General features: G+C 34.7%; 2 protein-coding genes and 1 long non-coding RNA gene across 6 annotated transcripts in view; 1 reads left to right on the top strand and 2 right to left on the bottom strand.

Moving 5' to 3' along the window:
* The window catches only part of LOC117159281 (uncharacterized), a 174,794-nt gene extending 154,916 nt beyond the window's left edge, over positions 1 to 19,878 (top strand). Inside the window, exons 4-15 of the mRNA XM_033338992.2 lie at positions 3,602 to 3,746; positions 9,169 to 9,420; positions 10,306 to 10,480; positions 10,708 to 10,814; positions 10,934 to 11,083; positions 11,179 to 11,312; positions 11,894 to 12,052; positions 12,999 to 13,165; positions 14,119 to 14,495; positions 15,357 to 15,508; positions 15,592 to 15,799; positions 17,500 to 19,878. Coding sequence (XP_033194883.2) covers positions 3,602 to 3,746; positions 9,169 to 9,420; positions 10,306 to 10,480; positions 10,708 to 10,814; positions 10,934 to 11,083; positions 11,179 to 11,312; positions 11,894 to 12,052; positions 12,999 to 13,165; positions 14,119 to 14,495; positions 15,357 to 15,508; positions 15,592 to 15,799; positions 17,500 to 17,705 — 2,232 coding nt within the window. The 3' untranslated portion in view covers positions 17,706 to 19,878. The remainder of the gene's footprint in view (positions 1 to 3,601; positions 3,747 to 9,168; positions 9,421 to 10,305; positions 10,481 to 10,707; positions 10,815 to 10,933; positions 11,084 to 11,178; positions 11,313 to 11,893; positions 12,053 to 12,998; positions 13,166 to 14,118; positions 14,496 to 15,356; positions 15,509 to 15,591; positions 15,800 to 17,499) is intronic.
* Positions 1 to 24,167, bottom strand: part of LOC143303306 (uncharacterized) — a 341,397-nt gene that overhangs the window by 282,109 nt on the left and 35,121 nt on the right. The gene's annotated exons all lie outside the window — the stretch shown is intronic.
* Positions 20,528 to 24,084, bottom strand: CSN7 (COP9 signalosome subunit 7). Of its 4 annotated transcripts, none has more exons than XM_033338995.2 (4): positions 23,872 to 24,084; positions 22,931 to 23,585; positions 22,687 to 22,861; positions 20,528 to 20,743 (listed from the first exon to the last, which is right to left on the bottom strand). In XM_033338995.2, the coding sequence occupies exons 2-4, from the start codon at positions 23,576 to 23,578 to the stop codon at positions 20,694 to 20,696; spliced, it is 873 nt and encodes a 290-aa protein (XP_033194886.1). In that variant the 5' UTR covers positions 23,579 to 23,585; positions 23,872 to 24,084; the 3' UTR covers positions 20,528 to 20,693. The 4 variants fall into 4 exon arrangements, with proteins under 4 accessions (XP_033194886.1, XP_033194887.2, XP_076478678.1 ...); XM_033338996.2 differs by lacking the exon at positions 23,872 to 24,084 and adding an exon at positions 23,798 to 23,829; XM_076622563.1 differs by lacking the exons at positions 20,528 to 20,743; positions 23,872 to 24,084 and adding exons at positions 21,160 to 22,616; positions 23,798 to 23,829.

Genomic DNA, 24,167 nt, shown 5'->3' on the forward strand with positions numbered 1-24,167 from the left:
ATTTATCGCGACTCATCACGTATCCACTTCACCACTACAGAACAATGAACAGGTGTATGGCCGGCGGAACGCCATTGACCTAGATATTGATTCAACAATGACATATGTACGTCCTTTCTCCTTCCCACACAAGCACGTATACTGTTACTGAATGCATTTTGTTCTTGAGGGTTTAAGATGTACCCTTCATTTCCATACGTTACACTCTATATATACAAGACAGTATTTTCAATTGATGTACATATACATACAAGAAGAACGAAACCAGAGATATTAAATATTCTTTTCTCTTTTTTCTTCCTTGACCTAAATTCTATTTCTTTCCGTGACACTCTTATAATAGTTCGAACGAGATTAGAAAAATTAAATATTATTATCTGCAAAGTATTGAATACGAGAAAGCAATATTATTTATCTTCTTTTCTCCTTCCTTCTCATCTTCTTCTTCTTCTTTTTCTCCTTTGCCATCTCGTTTTTTCCTTTTACTCTTCCTCCTCCTTCCTCTCTTCTTCTTTTCTAAGCGTCCTTCCAGCAATGTCCTCAGCTCCATTGAAATCGAAAAATTTAAATACCATCTTCTTTGCAAAGTATAACAAAGATGATACTATATAATAACGCAACGGCATTTATCGTCTTCTTCTCCTACCACTTCTTTTTCTTGTTCTTCCGTTTTCGGACTAAAACTATTTCTTGCAAAACATTCTCGTTTGACCAAAGTTCAAGAAATCAAATATCATCCCCTGGAAGATACTGGGAAGAAGAATACAATGCTGTTATGTTCTTCTTTCCTTTCTTCTCTCTTCTCCCTACCTCCATTCTACAGCTGCGTCTGTTTTCTCGATTCATTCTACGTTAAAGTTGTTACTTTATCTTTACCAGGTTCTACCTACATTCTCTTCCACAATTAGTGATAACTATCTCACTCCTCATCCCACTCAAATTAACTCCTCTTTTCATAAAAGAAGAACGACAGAACTATTTATCAAAATTTCCATTTGATATCATCATCTAAAAACAGCCATTCATCATCATTGTCTTTTCGTACATGTGGCTGCTCTCTCGAAGTTTCGTGCACCTACATTTCCTATGAAACACTTGCACGATTGCTTTTATGTTCCATTTTATCGGCCGTAATGTTCTGCGTGATATTATGCAATTCCTATTGTGTATATCTCGCAAAAATGGAATTGACGACTTCCCATTCGTAAATGGGAAATTTACTTGCCAATGGTACATTGGCCATTCGTTCGAAACTCCAACACTTGCTAATATTTCTGATAATTTACCATCTGTGTAACAGCTACATGAAAATAACGCGATTCGTAAAACTTGTACAGCTTCCTATGTTACATTAAGATGTTCGAACGAGTAATTACGGGAACAGCTTTGGCAAGTCACGGCCCTGCAATAACATATTTCATTAATCTCCTTGTAACCGATGTGACGGTTCTCTCATAGGTATAATATGGTCCTAAATCGATGCGGAAGGAAACAGGTCAGACTGTGAAATCGTCGACGAATTATCGGGACTTCTTCTTTCTTCCTTCCCTTTCGCTGTGATTTGAGAAAATTGCTTGCTCGTAAAAATAGGGAAGAAGCGTAAAATGCTGTTACGTTTCGAGGAGAAGAAAATGGGAAGATGGATCATGCAGACAGCAGAGCGACGAGCTACGTTAGTCTAATAATTCTCTTGAATCTTTAACGATACCCTCCGGTGATTTCTGCATTCTCGTTACTCGCTGCTGCCAAGCTTGAATTATTCCCGCTGCACGATGCATGGATATACGACATTTTTCCCTTTTTCTGCGACACATTCACGCTGCATACTTTATTTCAATATAATGCTTATCCTCGCGTGGCTGCGGTACGCGCGTGTGCATTTTCATTATCGTTAGAAACTGATTCGACCGAGCGAAGAAAAATGAACGTTGTAAATTACCGTTCCGCGTGTTTGTTCTCTTTTTTATCTCCCTAATCCTGTCGTAAGTTCTCGCGAAAATGTATTCGATGATTCCGGGGATATAGGAAGTTTTATAATTCGTGGATAACCAAAATTCGTTAACATCGCAGATTTTCTCTTAAACAAATCCATAGCCCAGTATATTTCCAATTAATAATTAATTAATTTGAATTAATTGGATTAATTTGGATTAATTTGAAAATCTATACCGGATATGAATTTTAAATAAAATAAAATATACGTATAATGTTCGTTATTTGCAATATACGTGGCAAATAATGTTCGTCAAATATTTGTTTAAAGAAAAAAGTATGTGATGCGAATTCCCATCTTCAGATAAGATCGCACGATTTTTTATGATAAACGTATCAACAGATGACAGATGAATTATCCCGCCATTCTACATTGGTATTCGTATCTTATCGAAATGGCTATGTACCATTTCTACGAATGGACAATTGTTCACGAAGATATAGTCATATTTTTAGTTACGATCATTCGTTAAATGAAAATAGTCAGAAAATATTTTTATACACGTCTACTACTATCTTTATTTATCGAATCATTGTACCGTAAGAATTAATCCGACGTAACTATTAATGATACATATCTGATAAGTTTTACCGTTGAAAGTAGTTAAACGCTGTAACAAAATAATAATGTAAACTCTGGAAGACAACTAATACATCGTTGAAGCTTAGACAACACTATAAACGTTTTCAAACAATTCCGATTCACGAAATCAATGTCTTTCTTCCGTCAAGAACACGATTTATAGGAAGGCTAAGTAGTACAACGCAATGAATAACGAATAACTGTACACTTGAAATCAATAAAAACCTCGTATCGAATCGATCAAGCAGCCATTTCTGTGTAATTACCTAAGAGATACACGCTATCATCGACAGCATTACGTCCATTTATGCTAGTTGTTTGAACGAAACGAGAAATTAATCTCGGCTCACGTCGGATGTATTTGACATCTAAGAGCCGATATTAACCGGGCGGGTGCTAACGCGTAATTTATTTCCACGGGTCGAATCATCGGATCGCGGCAATCTGTCGAGAGATCAACATCAGACACGTGTAACGGCGGATCGATCAACACGGAAGGACACAGAGATGGCAAAGTTTACCTATCGTAAAACGGAAATCGATAACGAGCGACCTTATTACGCGACGACGCGAATTAAACTATTTTCCTCCGGAATGAAATCAGAATCGATCAAAAGAACGTAGATCTTTATTAGACGAGGCTATCCATCTTTTTTTTCACTCCCTTGTCTTTTCCTGACGAATCGAAAGGACCGTTGGAGAAACGAATTCCAGTATAGAGATTCGTTCCACGTTCTTAACTACCAGTTCGTTTTTTTATTTTTCTCGCTATTTACAAGTATAATCCATCTCGGAGATGTATTAACCTTTTTATGTCGTATTCAAGAGTGCATCTTTCTATCAAAGGCAAAGTCCCTAATTCGCTCAGCATCGTCGTCTTTGAAACGGGATTTTGCTGTCTTTTCTTCTTTCGTCTCGTTGTTTCAAAGTCTGCTTAGAGTCGCAGTCGCGATACATACTGATAAACAGAAACGAAGAAAATAGAAATTCAATGTAATTACGAAGACACTGTTCGGTTTGTTACAGGCGTTCGAAGAACTGGAAGAGCTGCTGGGAAAGTATAACATATGCATCGCCATTAAGGAAAAATTAGTGAAAGATTCTGGCGTTGCCGAAGAGAAGGCTTACGACGAGATAGTCTTGAAATTGTTAACCAAGCCGAGAGCACGAGGTAAGCCATTTTTGTTCGAAATATTAAGTAACAGAATATAGAAAAAATAGAATTTCGCATGAAATTCAAATCCCTCGGTGAGAAATATTCGATTTTTCCTCGTAAAAAAAGAAACAAAATTTGAAAAAGTACGTGGATTGTAAAAATCGGTTTTTTTTATTTATAACTTTCACGTGACGTTGAAATATTTAGAGAGAAAAAAAAGTATTGAAACCGGAGGCGTGATCAAAATGATATATAAATAAAATAGAAGAAAAGCTACACAGCTAGCTTATTTTTGAGTACAGAGCAGAAGTAAACTGTAGAAATAAATTAAAGATCCAATGGCAAACAATCCCGAAATCGTAAGATCCACTCGCAACGATTCCCGGTTTGGCCAACTCGATAGCAACCAATCGTAAATTGGAAAGCTCACAACTCTAAACACATAGCTATCGATTTTTCGGCTATAACCGCGTTACATATAACCGCGTTGCCTAGCACGTAAATAGCTGATATCATTGGAGAAAACTGAATACTGCTAAGGAACATATATTTTCTAAAATTAAAAATGTACAAAAGTATTCTATTTTATTTCTATTCTATAATTAAAATTGTCCACAGTATCTGCGAACTTATAGACATTTTGAAAAGATTCTCCAATTAAATATTTCCCGTGTTTATATATTTGCCTATTTAAAGTAAAAATGTATAAAGAAATTGAACTTTTATCCTACGATTTAAAGTATCCTTATGTATTCCTTAAAATTTCTTAAATTAAATATTTCTTCTAATCTAATAATCACTGCAACGAAAAATATATGAAGAAATTTTATTCTATCTTTATTCTACAATTTAGAATGATCGCTATATAGGAAAATATTTTGTAGAAAAAATTTGAAGTCAGCTATTGAAACATATGCACGACAAAGTGAAGAATTTCTTATAAGGATTTCACAGGAAAATAACTTCTCAGGAATTTGTAAACGATACGTAAAAGCAGCTTCGATAAACAACTGCTAAAATGCATTTATTACACGTAGATGGAAAACTGTCTAGAGAATTCTCAACAATGATAGCACTCTACACGATAATTAACATTTACAGAGACATTTTCGGTTCGCGAAATATTCGCATGTATTTCGCAAACGAACTTCTATCGAGTTATCAAAGTGTATTTGGTACGACAAAGCTCGCTACTAAAGGGAGAGGGATCGATCGAAACGAGACGAAGGGGAGAAGACTGGCCCATCGACATGAAATTGAAACGAAAGAACGGTGAAACAAAGATGCTTCCGGTGGAACATAATAAAAGAAAAAGGAGAGAGTCTTTTAGCTTTGAATGATAGAGATTCTTATCTTAACCGTGCTCCCATTTCGTTATCAAAATGGGAGGAAGCTAAGACGACTCGATACTTTTCCAGATAAAACGTGAATCCCTGGAATTTCATCGACTTGTCCCGTAACTTCTCAGTTCCTTCGAAATAGGACTTGGAAAACCGAATCTCTTCGCTTTTGTTTCTATTAAAAGAGCGCCTCCTTTATCAAGTAATGCGGCCATCCTGAGTCAGATACGACCGAAGACTAATACAATAATCAACCAGAAAGTTTAACGAACAATTTTTCGATTTTATTTACGTATTTATCTTATACGAAATTAAGATCGGTAAAAATTTTCAATATTTTTCAGTTTTCTAACAGATGATCTTTTCAAAAATATGATCGCAAGATAATTTGATTTCGTGATCTCCGATATCGTTATCATAATTTAATATTATTCTTGAATTTATTTTAGTAGTTAGAATAACCAACAGCAATGCAAACATTTAATCAATACATACCTATATTTGATTATTCAATTTATCTCTCAAATAGAGGAAACCATTAATTTGGAATAATATAATTTATATGATACGAATTCTCATGTATCTCGATATCAGAGAAATCTTATTTGTAATCAAACCTGCCGTAAAATATTGCAACGCAACTTGGAACATTTATCGCACGTTATGGAATATTTCCGTGCACATTGCGCATCTCCAGAAGAGGAAAGTTCGACCTATCGAAAAATCTATAAAGTTCTTCAATGTTCATGAATACAAAGCTGGAATTACCGCGACGCGAGAGTAGGCTAGTTAAAATCCAACTATGTGTAACCTATTTCGTATGAACGGGTTTTGCCCAAGGAACATTTGACATCATTGAACTTTTCACTAGGTTCTCCTTAACCCTTCCATAATGAACAGTTCCCTATGAACAGAGGCATACAAAAGTGTTTCGACACTTACTATAAAAAGTTTTTGTGCGTATATTATGCGTAGACTAAAATCTGTGATGCATTTATTGAAAATATCAAGGTGCAAAAATGTATAATGTGTCTACAGTAAAATACTCGTAATAATAGTATAGGAGCTAAAACTTTTGGTTGATCGCGTGACTCGTCGCACATGTAGTTCGTTAGAATGAAAAAGCAAAAAAGATTAAACAGAAAGTGATTTTCATGTTGTTTCACCAGAAACTTTCACGCATGCAGACAGATTGAATCTCCTGTAACTTTATAGTTACAATTTTTCCAGTGTTTTCAGATGTTAACTAAAGTCTAAAATATCTAAAAATCCGAGCGAAAGGCCAAGCTCGTTATTTAGAATTCCTTTTTAACAAGACTTTTCAGTGGTTGAGTTGCAGACGTTTTTGCTTGAAATCGCGTAGTATCAATGCCTCATTCATTACGTGAACCTTCCTCGTTCCACGAATCACGACATTTTACGGTTATTGTGCAAACTGACGAGTAAACGCGTTAATTTGCGTCTCGTAACGTTTAAATGGCATTCGCGAGCCAAAGTTTCTAGCTATTGAAGCTCTCCGTTTCTCATTAGCTGTTTGTTCTCTTAGCGATACCTAGAATTCATCAGAGTTGAAATTACTCTGTTCTACGAACAGAACAAAACGTTGAGAGGTGGGATAACCTTTGACCAGCTCCCTTTTATGAAGGATACTTCGGCTTATACAGCTTCGTTTCACTTACCGTTGCAGCTACGGTATCGATGTGTACTTTATCAGGGCTGATCGATGAGCAATCTCAGATCCATTCTCACATTTATCCGCCATTCTTTGTTTAAGACTCGAGTTAAGGTCGAGTTAAGGACTCGAGCTTCTCGTCCCCGCGTAGAACAGCTCGTTCGTTGCAAGGTTAGTTTTTGTGAGGAACTAGATTACACGGAACTTCGTCAAGAAGCAGTGCACCGTAAATGCACCAGTGAAACATAAGGTCGAGAGTGTGAGACGAGAAGAAAAATGATAGGACGGACGCGAGGCGTATGCGAAACAAAATTGAGAAGATGTTTACTTCGCGAATTAATTTGCATGGAGGAAAATACATGTTGCTTTTTTATTGAGTAATTTTTACCTTTCGTAGAATTGTAGCTGATAAAAATTCGAGTATGATAATTTGTCAACTAGTTGATTCCATTTAATGGTACTAAATGTTAGATACGAGTTTCGTTGTCTCTTTTAACGAAAATTTCACGCGAAGTTACAAAAAAGTATTACGAGAGTAGAAATTATTTTTTCTCCCTTTTCTAGAAACTAATTTTTCTGTTCTTAACTTACAAAATCTGTGTAACGCTTAGAATTTGGTAGAACTGTCTAGTCAAAATTTCCCTACGGGAACCTCGAAAGTCACAGCTTGCGGATAAACTAAACTAATATTTTTTTTATTTAGGTTATCGCTATTGTTTTCTTTTTTAAATATACGATATGAAGTACAAATGCTTTAGATTTAAACTTTCGTTTGTCTTTTTTCACTACTGTCTTCTTCTCACTACTGTAATCTTTTTGAAACTTGGACCTATCGAAGATCAAATACCACTGAAGACAAAGGAAAGGTAAAAGACAATATGCTTCTGACATACAGGGGATAATACTTAATTGAAAATCGATAATGGAGAACCGATACAATACATATCTGCAGCGTTTTGTATCGTATCAAAATAGACGATCGAAGATCGTTTTTGGTCTGAAAAATAAAGTTTGGTGAAAGACAGTGAAAAGTTTAATTTCTGCTTGTTATATTGAAAAAATAATGGGAAAAGTAGAATACAAAAATAGTCTATAAAAGAAATGAAAGTTTCTGGTATTTAGATGGATACAGGTTGCAATGAAATTATACCAGTCTTCAGCTCACGATGTTTTGATAGGTTCTATTCTCAAGAAAATTAATTAAGTCACCCCTGAAACAGAGACTCGAAGGGAGGAAAAGCAGCGGAGACGGCAGCAAAAAAGAAATACGCAGCAATTGCATTAAATTAAATTCCAGTCCTGTCGTAAAGTATCTCTACCGTCGTATTTCCTTTGATTCCAACCAACAAAAAATATCTTTCTAGTTGTCTGTGGACTTTTGTAGAATGTTTGGAACGAGTTACGTCCCGTTATTTATGAAGCAGGTGAGCTGGAAAATCTCTTTGTACTGAAGATAATTTTTGACTGATTGCAAATAAGAATCTTTTTGCTCGAACTACGAATGACCTGGTTTCATCTATTGCAAATATTTGATTCTATGAAAATTTATAATTAACCCATTCGCGAACTCAAATAACCGAGAGAGTGACGATCTAAAGGGATAGATATAGCAGACGAAATTACGTAATTAAATCCTTCTTCTTGTGGCGACTTGAAAAAGACTTTACTTCTTACGTAATATAAATTTCAATCGATATTCAGTCATATATTATCGATTTATTCTTAGGTACAATTAAATGGAAATTTAATTTTGAATGAATGAAAACGAAGAGGTAGAATTACGACAGTTATTACATTGATGCATATGGAATTTCGTCTTCTTTAATAAAACTTCTGTAATTATTCGTAACTTCCTGAAATATCGGAAATAATTTCCACGTGAACTAGTTTCATCATTCCACATTTATGAGAATTATCAGTTCTCACTTTTAAAATATTTCAAAACGGAACTATTAAAACTCAATGAATTTGATAAAAATCTAAATATCTCATTTACAATTCCTTTTAAAGTAGAATATTTGTCAGAGTTCATAATTCTGATAGTAGATCTTAGCGAATCTTGTAGCCCGTGAAAATTCCGACAGTGTCAATTAGCTTTTCTTTCGTCGTCGTCTGTTCGTTTAAAATGCATAATATTCAACTCGGACCAAGAAGCTGACGGAATTAGGAGAAAATTGTCTTAGCTCCAGAATTAAAAAATTCTCAGAATAAATGTCTCGAAGTTGATAACTGATAAAAATTCATATATGTTCATTTGTCAACTAGATAATTCCTTTTAGTAGAGACAAAGTTTAACGCTCCAAACTTCGTCATTCTAATAGCAGAGAATATTATAAAATATGAATAAAATATAATATAGTATAAATAAAGTGGAAATGCTAACGGTATCGATCAACTTTTCTTTCACTAACGTCTGTTTATTTAGGATGCATAATATTCGGCTCGGATCAAGAAGTTGCCGGAGTTATGAGAGCCGTTAGACGCCTCAATGTAACCGGTGCGTTTTCGTGGATCGGCAGCGATGGATGGAGCGCCAGAGGTTTAGTTAGCAATGGTAACGAGCCGGAAGTCGAAGGTACTCTATCGGTTCAACCTCAAGCCAATCCTGTCAAGGGTTTCGAAGAATACTTCCTGAATTTGACTGTCGAGAACAACCGAAGAAATCCGTGGTTTGTTGGTAAGCGGACGACTGAAACACGCGAGCTTCGTTAAACTTCGCTAATTCTAACTTCCGTGAATAACGACTCCAGGGCTGCGTGATCTATCTATCGTACCAAACTAAACGCTCAAATGATTAACGAAACTATCTGAATGAAACAACAACAGGAGGCACCTAGTTCCAGAAAATGCTTCCTTTCAATTTTGCATCTAATTTGAAGTATAACTTCTTTCAAACTTTTATTGAAGGCTGACTTTCTCTTTCGATCCTCATTTAGAGGTGTCATTCATAAGCGATTTTCTTGCGATATAAAATGATTAGAGAAATAAAGATCAAGAGACCTAAAAGCTTTTATATATATTTGGTTATGTTTCAAGAAAATGTAACTGTCTTTACCATTACTTAAGTCACTGTCTTTTTAACTCTCCATAACACCATGGAGATAGACACTTACACATTCGTCTGTTTATGTGTTTCACTAATTGCTTTATACTCTTGTTGTCTATTATTTTCTTTTATTGTTATATCATTATCACAAAATAATCTGCTTATAGAAATCGTTAATTCTAAATCTTCTTATTCGAATGAAAGATTGTAAGCAATAGCAATCAGATTATAGACAATTAGTCCCTTAAGACGCCTATTACACACGAAAACTAATGGTTCGAACAATAATTGATTTAGGTGAATTCAGTGTGTTCCATAGCGATTTCCTTAAAACCACGTGAAACTACAAACATATAGTAGCACCGCAAATAAGTACAAAATGAATGAGAATATATTAAGAAACATAGGGTTTCTATGAGAGAATTAGAGAAAAAGATTACAGAAAATAGAATTTATTGAAATCTTTCAATGAAGAATATAACGTGTTATAGTGGAACGTGTTGCGAATGATTTTAGAATTCTGGGAAGACCATTTTCAATGTAAATACCCGAACTCATCCGTAACTCCGTACAATACGAAGTACACGAAACCCTGCACGACCAAAGAACGTTTAACGAAACAGAATACAGCGTTCGAGGATCAACTCCAATTCGTTTCCGATGCTGTCATGGCTTTCGCCTATGCCTTTCGGTAATTCAATTTTCATTGCTTCTCTTCAAGCGGAACAAGTGCTACATCTAAACTGTGAATGTGTATGCATGAATAATAATAAAGCAAAATATAATACTAATATAATACTATACTATATCAAATATAAGATACTTCTGTTCAAGCTTCGCTTCGTTATTATTGCTTAAACATCTGCAATCTAGTTACATATTTCTCGATGAACACGTAGATTTTTATTGCACGTTCAGGGATATGCACAAAGATCTTTGCGGCGGAAAACCTGGACTTTGCGACGCGATGAAACCTACTAACGGCACGGAGCTCTTAAGGTATCTTCAGAAAGTATCCTTTGAAGGTAAGAATGCAAATGAAACTAGAAGTTTAAGAAATCCTCGAAATGATAAAACTTCGTGTTCTATGGATTACTAAAAATATTTATAAAGATGTCGAATATCGATTTCGATTTCGTTGAAGGTCTGAGCGGTGACATGTTCAAATTCGACAAGAACGGAGACGGGCCAGCTCGATACAACATCATACACTTCAAACAGGTAGAACCTGGCAAGTATAAGTGGGTTCGAGTCGGCAATTACCTCGAGGGTACATTAGATTTGGATATGCCCGGTAAGTAGTAAATTGGTCGTTTCGCAATCCTGTCTTTTTCTCGCGAAATTGAACAGCACCTGTGCTCTCGCTACCTACTCGCATATTCCTTGCAGAAATCCAATTTAAACTTGGACATCCTCTGCCACCGGAAAGCGTGTGTTCTCTACCCTGCGAAGTCGGCCAAGCAAAGAAATACGTCGAGGGTGAGAGATGCTGTTGGCACTGCTTCAACTGCACTCAATATCAGGTTTGTGACCTGATATTCGCTCCACGGATCGTTTCGGTTATCTTAACGCGAAATATTTTCCATTCGACGCCTGATAATTTGTTTGCGTCGAATTTTCCAATTTTGTCACCCAACGACCTGTGGAATAGAATTTCATTTTCAAAGGTGAAAAAATATTTCAACCGAGTTCGAGTTGACATCCCCTTTCATAGACGTATTTCTGTGACATACACGGAATAGACAATGTTTTTTCGTACAGTAAACAACATGCTTAATAAAAGAATTCTTTCAGAATATTACTTTTCCTCTACAATAGCTGCATAGTGATTCTTGAAGGAATTTTTCTATAATACCAAATAAGTATCTAAGTCATATTTTTGGCCCGCCCCTATATTACTTAAAACGTCATTCGCGCATTCGTTCTTCGTGGATAACTTAACAGACAACGTACGACTTCGATGCAACGTAGAAGATCGCCTCTTTGAATCTCTAAAAGGAACTTTCTCTTTAAGCGTTCTACCTCTCGAGCAGCCACTAGAATAAATATAGCACGGAGCTGCCTTGGGCGAGTTTTTCGTGAAATTTGAATGTCTGTTAAACAGATACGACATCCAATAGACGAGAACCAATGTATTCCTTGTCGTCAAGGTACAGTACCTGACGACATGCATTCTGCTTGCCGTGATATCCCCGAGGAATTCCTACGACCAGAAAGCGGATGGGCGATAGGGGCAATGTCTTTCTCTGCTACAGGAATTCTAGTAAGTAATTTTATTAAATGAGAAATAATATATTTACGAAGGAAAATATAAACGAATAGCTTACAGAGAAAATTAAAGGAAAGATAAGAACTAGGGTAGCAAAGAAAAAGTTTCCTGATAAAGATCATTTGTTCTAAAAACATTACATGCTGCAATCTACAGTATACACACGATAAAATAATCATCAGTCGACTGTTCAACTGCGTAATATGCAATTTCAACAACAGTGGATTAGGTTAGTCGACAGTTTACGATAAAACTGCTGCCACAAAAACTATTTGCATTATCGATCCCGTTATTTCATTGCTCGAATTATTTTGCAAATATCAAAATGGTAGCACGAAGTTGCACATTGAGAATTAAGGTTATCTTGAAAACACATTATATGAACGATATGGGAGCAACCATTGACGTATTCATATTTTATATATTCATTCTCGAGATCCAAAGTAACGATGATCCAAAAATATTGATCCAAATCTATTTTACTGTAAGATATCTTTCCGCTCTTTTTATTTTTTATCAGAATAATTGGGATCTATATATTTTGCATTATAAATAAAGAAGATTTAATAGTGAAAAATATTCTCATATCTTCAAGTCAAATAAATCTATGTCCAGACAGGCTCCTAATATCTTCTCTGTTCTCTTACGTTTCTTTTCCTTTTTCCCTTCTCTTTTTATCACCTTTTGTATTTTCTGTTCTTTCTTCTCTTCTCGTCTCTTCTTTTCCTTCCACTTCCTTCCCCTTAAACTTCTTTTCCTTTTTCACCCATTCTTTTTTCTCTCCTCACCTTTCTCTTCCTTTCTTGTCTTTTTCTCTTAAAATGAACGCTTTAACCATCAAATATCCATATCCATCAAATTCCTCATAGCTCAAACCAATAAAGATTTGAATAAAAGCAAACGCCAATATAAAAAAACACGAACGTCTCTCTGTCGACAGATAACTTTGTGCGTCTGCGGCGTATTTCTGAAGCACAACGACACACCAGTAGTTCGTGCATCTGGTCGTGAGCTATCATACGTCCTACTATCCGGCATTCTGCTTTGTTATCTCGTTACGTTCACGCTTGTTCTCAGACCGACGGACATCGTTTGTGGCATTCAAAGGTAAGGGGTTAAAGATCCTAGAACAAAGCGTAGCCCATATTTCCTTCAGCAAGAAGCGACTTGCTGCCGACGAAAAAATTCAATTCCCCGTAGAAACGAGTCGGCCACAGAGCCGGCAAATTGACATTAACCGGGAAACGGGAATGCATGATCGATACCTGCAAAGCTAATAAAATCGAGGGACCACATTTCATGGGTGAAAGTGAATTAAATTCGGTTCAATTACGGGGAATCAAAAGAAGGATATAAAGCACGTCGGCAAATCTATTTAGAGGTCAAAGTTCAAAGAGGTCGTACTCGAAAAACTTCTGTTTTATTTGTATTAAATGACATTTGTTACAATGATGATCAGGCTATTATGATCGTTTGGAAAGTATCGTTTATTCGAAATTTGAGTAGCATATAATTTCAACAAATGTTCGACTTGCATCTCGATCTCGATAAATATTCTAATACACCAGCAAGGAGAGGATAATTTCCAGGAAATATTACATTCGAATAAAAGTCAACTGATCAGAATAGCCTGAGCAGAGAATTCAAGCATTTTAAGCATAGAATTCAGTTTAAAGATACTGACCTGTTTAATACAATAAATTTAACAGTGCATATAGATGAAACCGATACATACTGTATTGTAATAAAATACTATGTAGTTCCATTTAGAAAAACCTCAAATGATTCAACAAAGCACTCTCGATATTTTAGAGAAGATAAAAAGCTTCAAAATTCTCTTGTCCACTAAGAAAAAAAAACAAAGAATTTCAATGTTCTTTTGTCTATTCGAGAAGAAAATAAAATTTTATCCAATTTTATCCAAATTTACTATCACTCACGTATCCCAGTAAATAATGAAATATGATTACGGTGAATTGATCGTGTATGTACCAAAAAGGATAACTTGTACGTAAACCTACGTCACAGGAACTACTAGAGACGAAACTATCGTTTCACAGATTTGCCGCTGGTTTCTGTTTCACTGTCGTCTACGCTGCGCTCTTAACGAAGACAAATCGAATATCGAGGATCTTCAATGCGAGCAAACACAGCGCCAAGAGACCATCTTTCATATCTCCACGATCACAACTAATCATTTGTTCCGGTTTAGTCTTCGTACAAATTTTAGTTAACGGTGTCTGGATGATAATCGATCCAGCTAAAGCGATGCATCATTATCCAACCAGAGAAGACAATTTGCTCGTTTGTAACAGTTACATTGATGCCAGTTACATGATCGCCTTCGCCTATCCTATCATGTTGATCGTCGTTTGCACCGTGTACGCTGTTCTTACCAGAAAAATCCCAGAAGCTTTTAACGAGAGCAAACACATCGGTGAGTATATATATGTTTGAGCATTGCCGTGTATACTGTGTATACCTGTTCAAACCTGTAGACCAACCATTGCGTCTAACTCCTTCATAACTTTTTACTTCTGTGCGTTTTAATGAGAAACTTAGAAAATCGAAAAAAAAAAAAACAATGGGCAGTATAGTGACGCAAATATTACAGATTTCTTAGAATAAAGACATTTCTGAAAGTCTTCAAAATTTCAAATTTGTCTACCATCCATTGTGTTTAATCCTTTCACTGCTACCGAAGCACATTGAATCGCTTCAATTAAAACGTATAATTTAATCAAAAAATTTTACAATTTTTGACATGGTCACATTTTTGTAGCAACGAATGCATCAAGCCTTTTCCATTTTGTATCGAATCTCCATAGTGATATCGAAGTCTGACGTCTTTAAATTCCACCGTAGAACTATGTCAACCTTTTACAGAACTCGTTAAAGCTAGACGCGCAATATTTCCCGACAGAAAATTTTATTAGCGGCGCAACCGGGTACTCTCGCAAAATTTAGGTCTGAAAGGCTTTAAGACTGCAAGTTGGAATATAACTCAAGCGCGAGGGTTCGAGCGATAAGTCCGCGTCTAAAACATTGAACTTCCCTTGAATCATAAACTTCAGCCTCCTTTTGTAGAATGCTCTTGAACGCACACAGAATCTTGAGACATTAATGAGAATAGTTCACTTGGATCTATGAGAATCGTGAGACGAAACAATGTGAGTAACGTTGCTGGTTTAGAATTCTCTTTTGTGCTCAAAAACTGCTGACTGCTGACAAATAAATATTCCGTTGCATAAATAAATTTGCATACGTATGCACAAATTTATACATGTTTCCTCTGTAGGTTTTACGATGTATACTACGTGTGTGATATGGCTGGCTTTCGTGCCGCTGTATTTTGGAACTGGAAACAATGTCGCGTTGAGAATCACCTCGATGTCAGTCACTATAAGCTTATCCGCATCCGTAACTATAGCGTGTCTCTTCAGTCCTAAGGTAATTCAGTTGACGATTTACTGCGACAAAATTTAAGATGTATAATGAGCTGCAAACTTTAACATTACGTTACTTTCCGACAGTTATACATCATTTTAATACGACCGGACAGAAACGTGCGTCAAAGTATGATGCCAGCCAGATACAGCACGACGAAAAGTTCTGCAGTCACGGCTACCAACGCTTCTAGCATGATAGCGCCAGTTACATTGACTGCGGCTACCTGCGACCAGAATAAAGCTGTCAAGAAACACATCGCCACTACTATAGACTGCTCGACTCAAAGCGAATGTGAGTATCCTCGACTTGAAATATTATTGTGAGATGATTTGAGAAATTGGAGAAAACCATATTGTTAGATTCTTTCATTTCTGAGAAGATTAACGCTTTCTTGTAAAAATTCAATATTTGAAGAGAACAGTTTCTTCAAGAACTTAGAATTCTTTCCATCGTGTGAATTACACGTCTTCTCGTGGCGAGATGCTGAGGAAAACTAATTACTTGATTAATCGATTCTTCTTTCTTAAGGCTAAAGCCTCGTACAAATTATTCAGTAATCAACTCTGTTGTGTAAAAGTAATTTGAAATAAATTGATAAATTACAGTTTGTCAAAACTCTGTAAATTTGTTATTTTTCTTTCGAGCTTCAAGCGGAGCTGAAGTTCTTTTGATGTGAAAGAAACAACAGTTACTAACTGACGATTGTTAGGCTCCTTAAACTAACAATAAGTTGATTTTCTTTAACTTTATCACGAGCGAACCACAAAATTCTTTCAAAAAAAATAATTTCTTATATCATTCTGATCCGATATTCTGATATAATTCTATATCCTTCCTTACTTTCTACGGCTACCTCTTAATAAACTTTTTGATAGACTCAATCTATTTTCTTTTTATCTAGGTGATCTGTTTCTCTCTAATATTGTTTTTAAAAGCTTCAATAATTCATGCACAATCTTTCTCATAATTACAGACATTTCAGCAAGCACCAAACACATTTAAAAATCTATTAGTTTAAGAGAGATTACTTAAATTCAAACAAATCCTATGTTCACATAACAATATATCACAAAATTAATAATTTTAACAAATTTTCGCTTCAACGTTAAAGTCTTTTACGAAATAATTCCTCTAAATGGTTTAATATTTTTCAAAAAAATACGTTTCTTTAATTTTTTTTAGAGTATACACTCTAATACATTACATTTCCCGAGAAAAGCATTTAATTATCAACAAAGATTTTTAATTAGACAACCGGCTGCCTAGAACAGTTTTTTAAAAACTACTAAGCTTAAAAAATTATTTTTTATAACGCGTAACGTTCTTTATATTCTCATAAACACACCAAACTGTTCCCTACATTAAACTTAAACATTTTTATTCTTTGTGCAAATTAATTAAGATCCTAGTAACAAAAACTATCTTTGTCTACGTTTACTTTTCGTCCGGAAAAGAGAAGCTCTAGCATAATAAATTTCAAATTTTTGTTTCAAAATACTCATCGTATTACATCATATCATGTGTTTGCAATGATATCGCAGAAGAAATGTATCTAATTAAATCATGAAATTGTAGAATCACGACAAGGACTATTTTCGTAGAACTGGTCAATTTTCAATCGGTCTAATTTCAATCAGAATAGAAATTATTTTGTATAATATTAATTCCATCATACGAGTCTCGTTTCTGACTGCGTATTTGAATGTATTATTGTCTTGGTTTTATAGGGATTTTCTATGGAAAATTTAAAGAAGCAAAAATGCGCACATAATATGCAAAACGTTATAAGATGTCCAAAGTGCGATACTCGTTAAATAATATATTTAATAGTCAAAACAAATTTCCGCTTAAGTTCTATTTTTCCATATGGGTTTATACAATTATGGATTTGTATAAATGTCTGCAATCTAATTATGAGCTTAAATTTTACAAATCTGATAACGATCGTTTTTGTTATAAATCCCTCAATTAAAAGATATACTTGTTTATAGATTACGAGCTGAAGGATCAGAAAAATGGCAAACCATCACCCCCTGTCGTTTCCCGATCCACTCAGACTACTACCAATAACGACAAAGATTCGAATGCAGTGATATCAAGCAAAGAATCGAAGGAAAGTACCACAACAACGAAACAATTGAATAACAACGCGCGAATAGGAAACGGGCCAGTAAATCAGAGTGAGGTTTCATTATAGCATCAAGTTTCCATAGAATCAGCAATTTTGCCGGCGACTTTGAAACCAATTTCAAAAAAACCCGTGGTAGTTTGAAGGGACGCAAAATGATATTAACAAATATGACGTCTCGATATTTTGTAAATACGACTGAACGTGCTTCATCATATCGATATCGATACGCATCGTACGTTTAAATTCTCTTTAAGGCTACGCTTTGAACGATGTTACGGCTGGATGAAGATGAATGTGCAAAAAATATCGTATAAATTCTGCTACCATACGTTCAAAACGAATTATAAACGATATTGAAAATTCGTCTCGTGTATGGACGATGCTGTTAGCGAAAAAAAAGAAAGTATCTCAAATGGAATTAAATTATCGAGAAACAGGATAAAACATATGGAACGAAACGACATTCGAAGGGTATTTAAGAAATTGGGAACATCGATTTTGTTAATTACCATAAATACACGAGATCACGAAAGCGCTAGATGCAACAAATTGCACCGTGCCAGACGCATAATTATCGATCATGATCAATTGTTAAGTGGCGTTTTAAAAACTGCTCTGGTTTCTTCTGTGATCATAGCGTAATACACGTAATAATCACGTGAGATACATAAATCTATTTTGTACATACACTATCATTTCATAACGTTTGTGCACATTAACACGAACCATTTATCTGTTAATTGAATTAATTGAAATATTGTAAATATCGTTAGTCGAATTCGTTATTGTGTATAAAAGAAGAGGAAGCAGGTTACGTATGTAGAAAATATCGTTGCCAAATACGATTACATCTAAACGATCTTCTATTAAGAATTTTTGTAAGAAAAATATTAAAAAAAAATAAGTAAAGACAAAAGAAACGCTAATCGTTCGAGAATATTATTCGTCGATTGTTCTGTACATAAATTTCTCTCTGTAAATATTCAATGAAATAACACACACACATGGGTCATTCGAAAGGATAATTACACGATTCGAAGCTAACAGCTAACAATATCCTTAAAAAAAGAATTTCCAAGTGTGACTGTACGAACGTAGACCCTTAGATAATCGTTTCTTCTTTTTTTCGATATTTTCTCTGCAGACTATAGGAATTGCTACACGTAGAATTAGAAAAAAAAACGATGCAAAGATTGCGTATCGATCGGAAACATCGCGAAACGTTTTCTCGTAACATCTAGTCGCCCTAATTTTAATCTAACGTTAACGCTTGATCTCTACATAACGAAAGAGAAAATCTAAGCAAACCAACGATGAAACATATGTTTCGTAGACACTCTAATGTACATACATACGTTAAGAACTCCTTTTCGTAGAGTCGCGGTCATACGATAAACATATCCAATTTAACTCGTGTACGTAGTTGTTTTTCGATAGCGTTAATTATTCAAGAAATAAGAGTTGTCGACTACTTCAAACAATTCGTTCTGAACCGTTTTATATAGCGTCGACCTATTCCCGCGCGTGTGTATAAAAGATTTGTAAACGTTTTGAATTTTTATAGAATCGAAAAGGGTGTTTTACGTGTCGTACTTTGGATACAAATAAGCCCAGTATCCATCGTTTGGCACTGACCCTGTGTTTCTTTAAAAAAGCAAAATCATATTCAACAACGATGCTTGATAAGATAAAAAGTTTAACAGATAGCCGAGTGTTGGAGTTAATTAACAATTTCATTGAATAAAGAAATTCTGGACAAATGAAAGCGTAATCGCTATATATATGATACAAATACGTGGAACGTAAATGTATTTTGACTGTTGTTCGAACGATTGTATTTGATTTGAGAGTATGTAAATACATTGAAAATATGTGATTGTAGGTACATAAAGACGATACCGTTAAGTATTAAATTATGAAAACGAAAACATTAGTTCGTACGGAACCAATTTAGCCGTAATTAATTCCATAAGAGTTAAGACTTCGAATACAAGGTTAAAATGTCACGCGTTGGAGAATTTTACGATGCAATGCAATGACAATGTCGAGAAAGAAAGAAAGAGGACTCTAAACTAGTTCGCGCGAACTATTTACGATTTAAGGATATTTTAAATACGTACGAACACTGCAGTAGAAAGACACAAATTTACATGATGTTACATTAAATTGTATGTATGTATTCGTTGAAATGATCGAAAGATAACGAGAAAGAAAAACAGTCGTCGAAATAAAATCACGATCGTGGAAATTATTTTATCCATTCATATTATCTTGTTCCTTTTGTCCCTGAATTTAGTAAAGAAAGCTTGTTAGGCACGGTTATATTCAACTTTTGATTTCCATGAGCACTGGGCCCATTTTCAGCCTTGGTTGGATAAGCCAAGTTATCTGAATTCGAGCAATTTAATTCAAGTAACTAGAAACTTCGTTACTAGTATCAACCCGTTATTTTCTTGACTTGAAATATTCTTTTATATCTCTTCACTGGACTTTGTCAATCAAGCCACTTGGTTTCGAATAATTTGAAATATTTTAACAATGCAAACATATCATTTTCTTCGATTTTAAATATGCGTTAAAGTTTCAAGAAAAGCTGAGACTCTTTAAATTATTCCTTAACTTGAAAGGAATGATAATAATTATATTTTCAATTTCGTACTTACTTATATTGGTTCCCAAAATCAAATTTGTCCAAACTTTGTATTAAACCATATTTCACATATAATATTTTTATTATATCTCGTTAACGTTTGACATTAACAATAACAATCACTCTCTTCAACGCAATATTCCTTTAGATATCCATTTGAAGTCAGGTTACTTGAATTCAAACGACTTGATTTCAACTAACTTGACCAATTTGAACGAGGCTTTACAATAATGACGTGTTAATTTTTAGGATCTGTTTTATTTCTCAAAAAGTACAAAAAGGTTACAGAGAAAAAGATGCACTGTACGTATAATGACGTGGATACAGACAGACAGACAGACAGACAGATAGAATCCAAGATCGAGTTGGTGATATGCCACGAGGTTTCACCTAAGATGAACTTCTCAATTTGGCTCATCGTTCAGTTCATGGTGCCTTACCGGATTAGTGGATCCTGAAAATCCCCATTAGGCGTATCATTTGTGACTTGCACCTATTATACACATTGTTACATTGTGAGAAAAACAGGATAAATTAAGATTTTCTACTGTTAAACAAACGCCCACTCTAGGACAGAATAAAACTTTACCATGATTTCCGGTAGCATTTATTTCCAATAAGCTAGATACAAAAAGCTTATCTACGAATAATGAAAAGTGTAAAAATAAGGAAAATTCCCATAAATCGAAACGGGAAACTGATATTGATACTATTATCTATTTTAAACTCCTATTTACTCCTACGCTAAGTAAATACATCTACAAAGGGAATATATTACGAACCAAATTTATTTTAAGCCTTACGATCACTTGTAGCACACAGACGTGAAGGAAAGGCGTTAAAGGGTGCAGAGAAATAGAAAAACCTCGCTAAAATAAATTATCTTTTTATTCCATTAGCAATTACAACGTTTTGTAATTCGACTGACATTTCTTGTTCACTAAGCAACGTGTCGTTCGTATACCGTTTACATCCTCCTAAACACACAACCTTCCCTTTTCTCTTACTTTTTTTAATAACAATGATCGATCCGACTAGTTACACTTCATCACCTCTCGTGACGGCTACGTTATATATCGTCTTTGTAGGGAAGAAGAAAAAAGACAATACGAATGTTAACAGAGACGATGAAAACGATTAATACTGTATGAGACACATTTAAGCAATTCATCACACTGAATTCTAACGTCATCCAATGATGACAATATTCTGTGTAGGCACGGTACAATAACAGATATGCAGATTCATTGCAACAGCTATCAGACTTACCTATAAAATTTGTCAAATCCCTGTTTCGTTATCATTCACACCTTAAAACGCAAAATATAAAATCTTTGGCCTGACTAAAAAAAACTCTCGTACATGCTATACGTTTTACAAAAATTTGAAAGCTCATTCGTTATAAAAGTACCTTTCTTTTTCTTTCATATAAGAGAATGTTCGTCATTTTCTCTCATTTTTTAAGGTATCGATGTGAGGACGATCACAATTGTGTTTCTCCATGTATCATGTGACATGTGACATGGTTTCGTTCGCGATTTACATTTGTCTGCTTTGAATCGCTGACAATAGATTACTAATTCGATATTAAGTTTAGTTGCAAGTACGTGTTTAAAACGATTTACTCAATAATGCTCGGTAATTTTCTTTGACAATAATTTTAATTTCTTAACCACAGCTAATCTAGTGTGCAGTAAAATAGAGAATTTGCGATTATACAATGAAAAATTCTTATACTGTTTAATAATAATGACTGAATTACTTTTCTAACACAAAGTCGCTAAATTAAAATATACTTAGTCTTCCAAGAATGTCAATGATAAAATATAAAATTTATTAATAATACCGATTCGAAACCTAAAGCCAGGTACAACGTACAAATAAATTTATAATTTTCCTTCGTTCCGTCTCAAATATTTAAGTTACCTTATCCTCGCATCTGTTAACTCAAGTTATTACTTTAAAAAGAACGAATAAATTTGTTTATATATTACCCTCTCCCACTTTCTTTCGATTTTCTCTAACACATAATATAAACGACAATTCAGAAAAAATTTGCAACTTTAATGTAACAAAATCTTCATATAAATATCATTAAACAAACATAACAGTGACTTATAATGCCATATCTCATTACATATATTTACAAGATTCTCTTTTAAAATTAATGAAAATTCAATCCATCTAGAATCTGGTATGGTATGCCAAAATATGACAATGAACTTTTCCCTTTGTTCACAATGGTGCTTCTTAATTGTATTACCATCATTGTTTATCGCAGTTTTACATAGGCTTGCAAGGGTTTTAATGCAGATTACATGTAACAACTACAATCCTATCATCGATGAGATACATTTTGTATAATAAAAGATTACTGAATTGTCTTCCAGAACTTACCACTGCCTTTAATACCTTTGACCTTTTGTTGCTTCTTCTTTGCATCCGGTGGAGCTGACAATGCTTCCCTGCTTGATTCGCTTCCTGCAGATCCAGAACTGCCTCCGGCCATATCAGCTTCCTGCACACCACCACCTCCAGCTTGCGCAGCAAGTGACTTCTTTATGTTAGCAATCTAACAACAGAAAAAATAGAAATTTATCAGCACAAGCATTTGTGTTTTATCAGAGTACATGTTACTTACATCTCTCTGTATCCTTTCTTTGTGATAAGTAGCCTTTTGTTTTTCTACGTTAGCTCTTGTGACTTGTTCCTCGATACATGCTAACACTGTATCACAAGCCTGACCCCAAGCAGCTAATGTCTCAGCCACAACACCTGTATCGTCAGGCCTAACATCGCGTCCTAAACCAGCATAATCCACCTCTAACTGTGAATTTTTTTGGTCTAATTTACCATGTATTATGTCTGCATAGATCGCTTCTATTATTAAGTCCTCTAAATCTCTAACATTTTTTATATCTAACTCTTCCAATAATAAAGAATATGGTATGCATCTGGACTTTGTGGCTAATGTTACAATGGTCAGATGTTGGAGCTTTTTCTTTTGAGTGGCAGTCAATTCTAAAACCTTATCTTTATTTTCTAAATATTCTTTATAAGTCCCATAGGCAAATAAATTCAGAGTATTCCAATATTGAACATAAGGTCCATTCTCTAATTCTTTGATATTAGGCATATCTAATAACTCTCCAAATACATGCACTCCTGGTGTCTCTACCGCTTGCTTAATAAGCTCTATGGCAGCTGCTCCTTTGGCAGTTTTTGCTAACAATACAAATTGCTCCAAAGGATTGCTAGTTGACTTTTCTGTAGTAGTTCCAGCAGTCATATTGAACCTGTTGAATAAACATTAATCAATGGAATAAACCAACGTGTTGGTACCTAACAAATCTCCTAAAAATAACCAAGAAAAATCCATTACTATAACCACAGACTTATAAAGTGTCTATTTATAGATTTGTAATCCATTCAGACTTAAAAGTAACATTATATATGATAGGTTAGAAACTGCTCAATTTTCATATACTCTTCGCTCTAATATTATTACCGAGATTCAAAAGCCATTTCGTTAATCAAGAAAATTTAAACAGAGCACACGTTCATTACATAAGGTGAACTTACTTTGTTTGATGTTTACAAATATCGAATGACTTTCCCTATCGTATATGCTTTCGGAAGTGAGCAAGCATGTATGTAAATACAATCGTGCAAGTCGTACCACAGAAAAGGAAATGGTACTTTCACCAGATGACGATCTCTACGAACTATTGTCTTACGAAAAAGGCGAATGAAGAATGGATAACGACAAAATATTATACAGAAGAATCATTGAAAGAAAAAACTTGACCCAACATATTTCAAGAGAGAATCAATACGTTCTTTGCGAAGTTATTTCGTTTTACGTGGATGTTGCCAGT

The sequence above is a fragment of the Bombus vancouverensis genome, chromosome 11 (assembly GCF_051014615.1).
Source record: "Bombus vancouverensis nearcticus chromosome 11, iyBomVanc1_principal, whole genome shotgun sequence".
Taxonomy (NCBI): domain Eukaryota; kingdom Metazoa; phylum Arthropoda; class Insecta; order Hymenoptera; family Apidae; genus Bombus; species Bombus vancouverensis.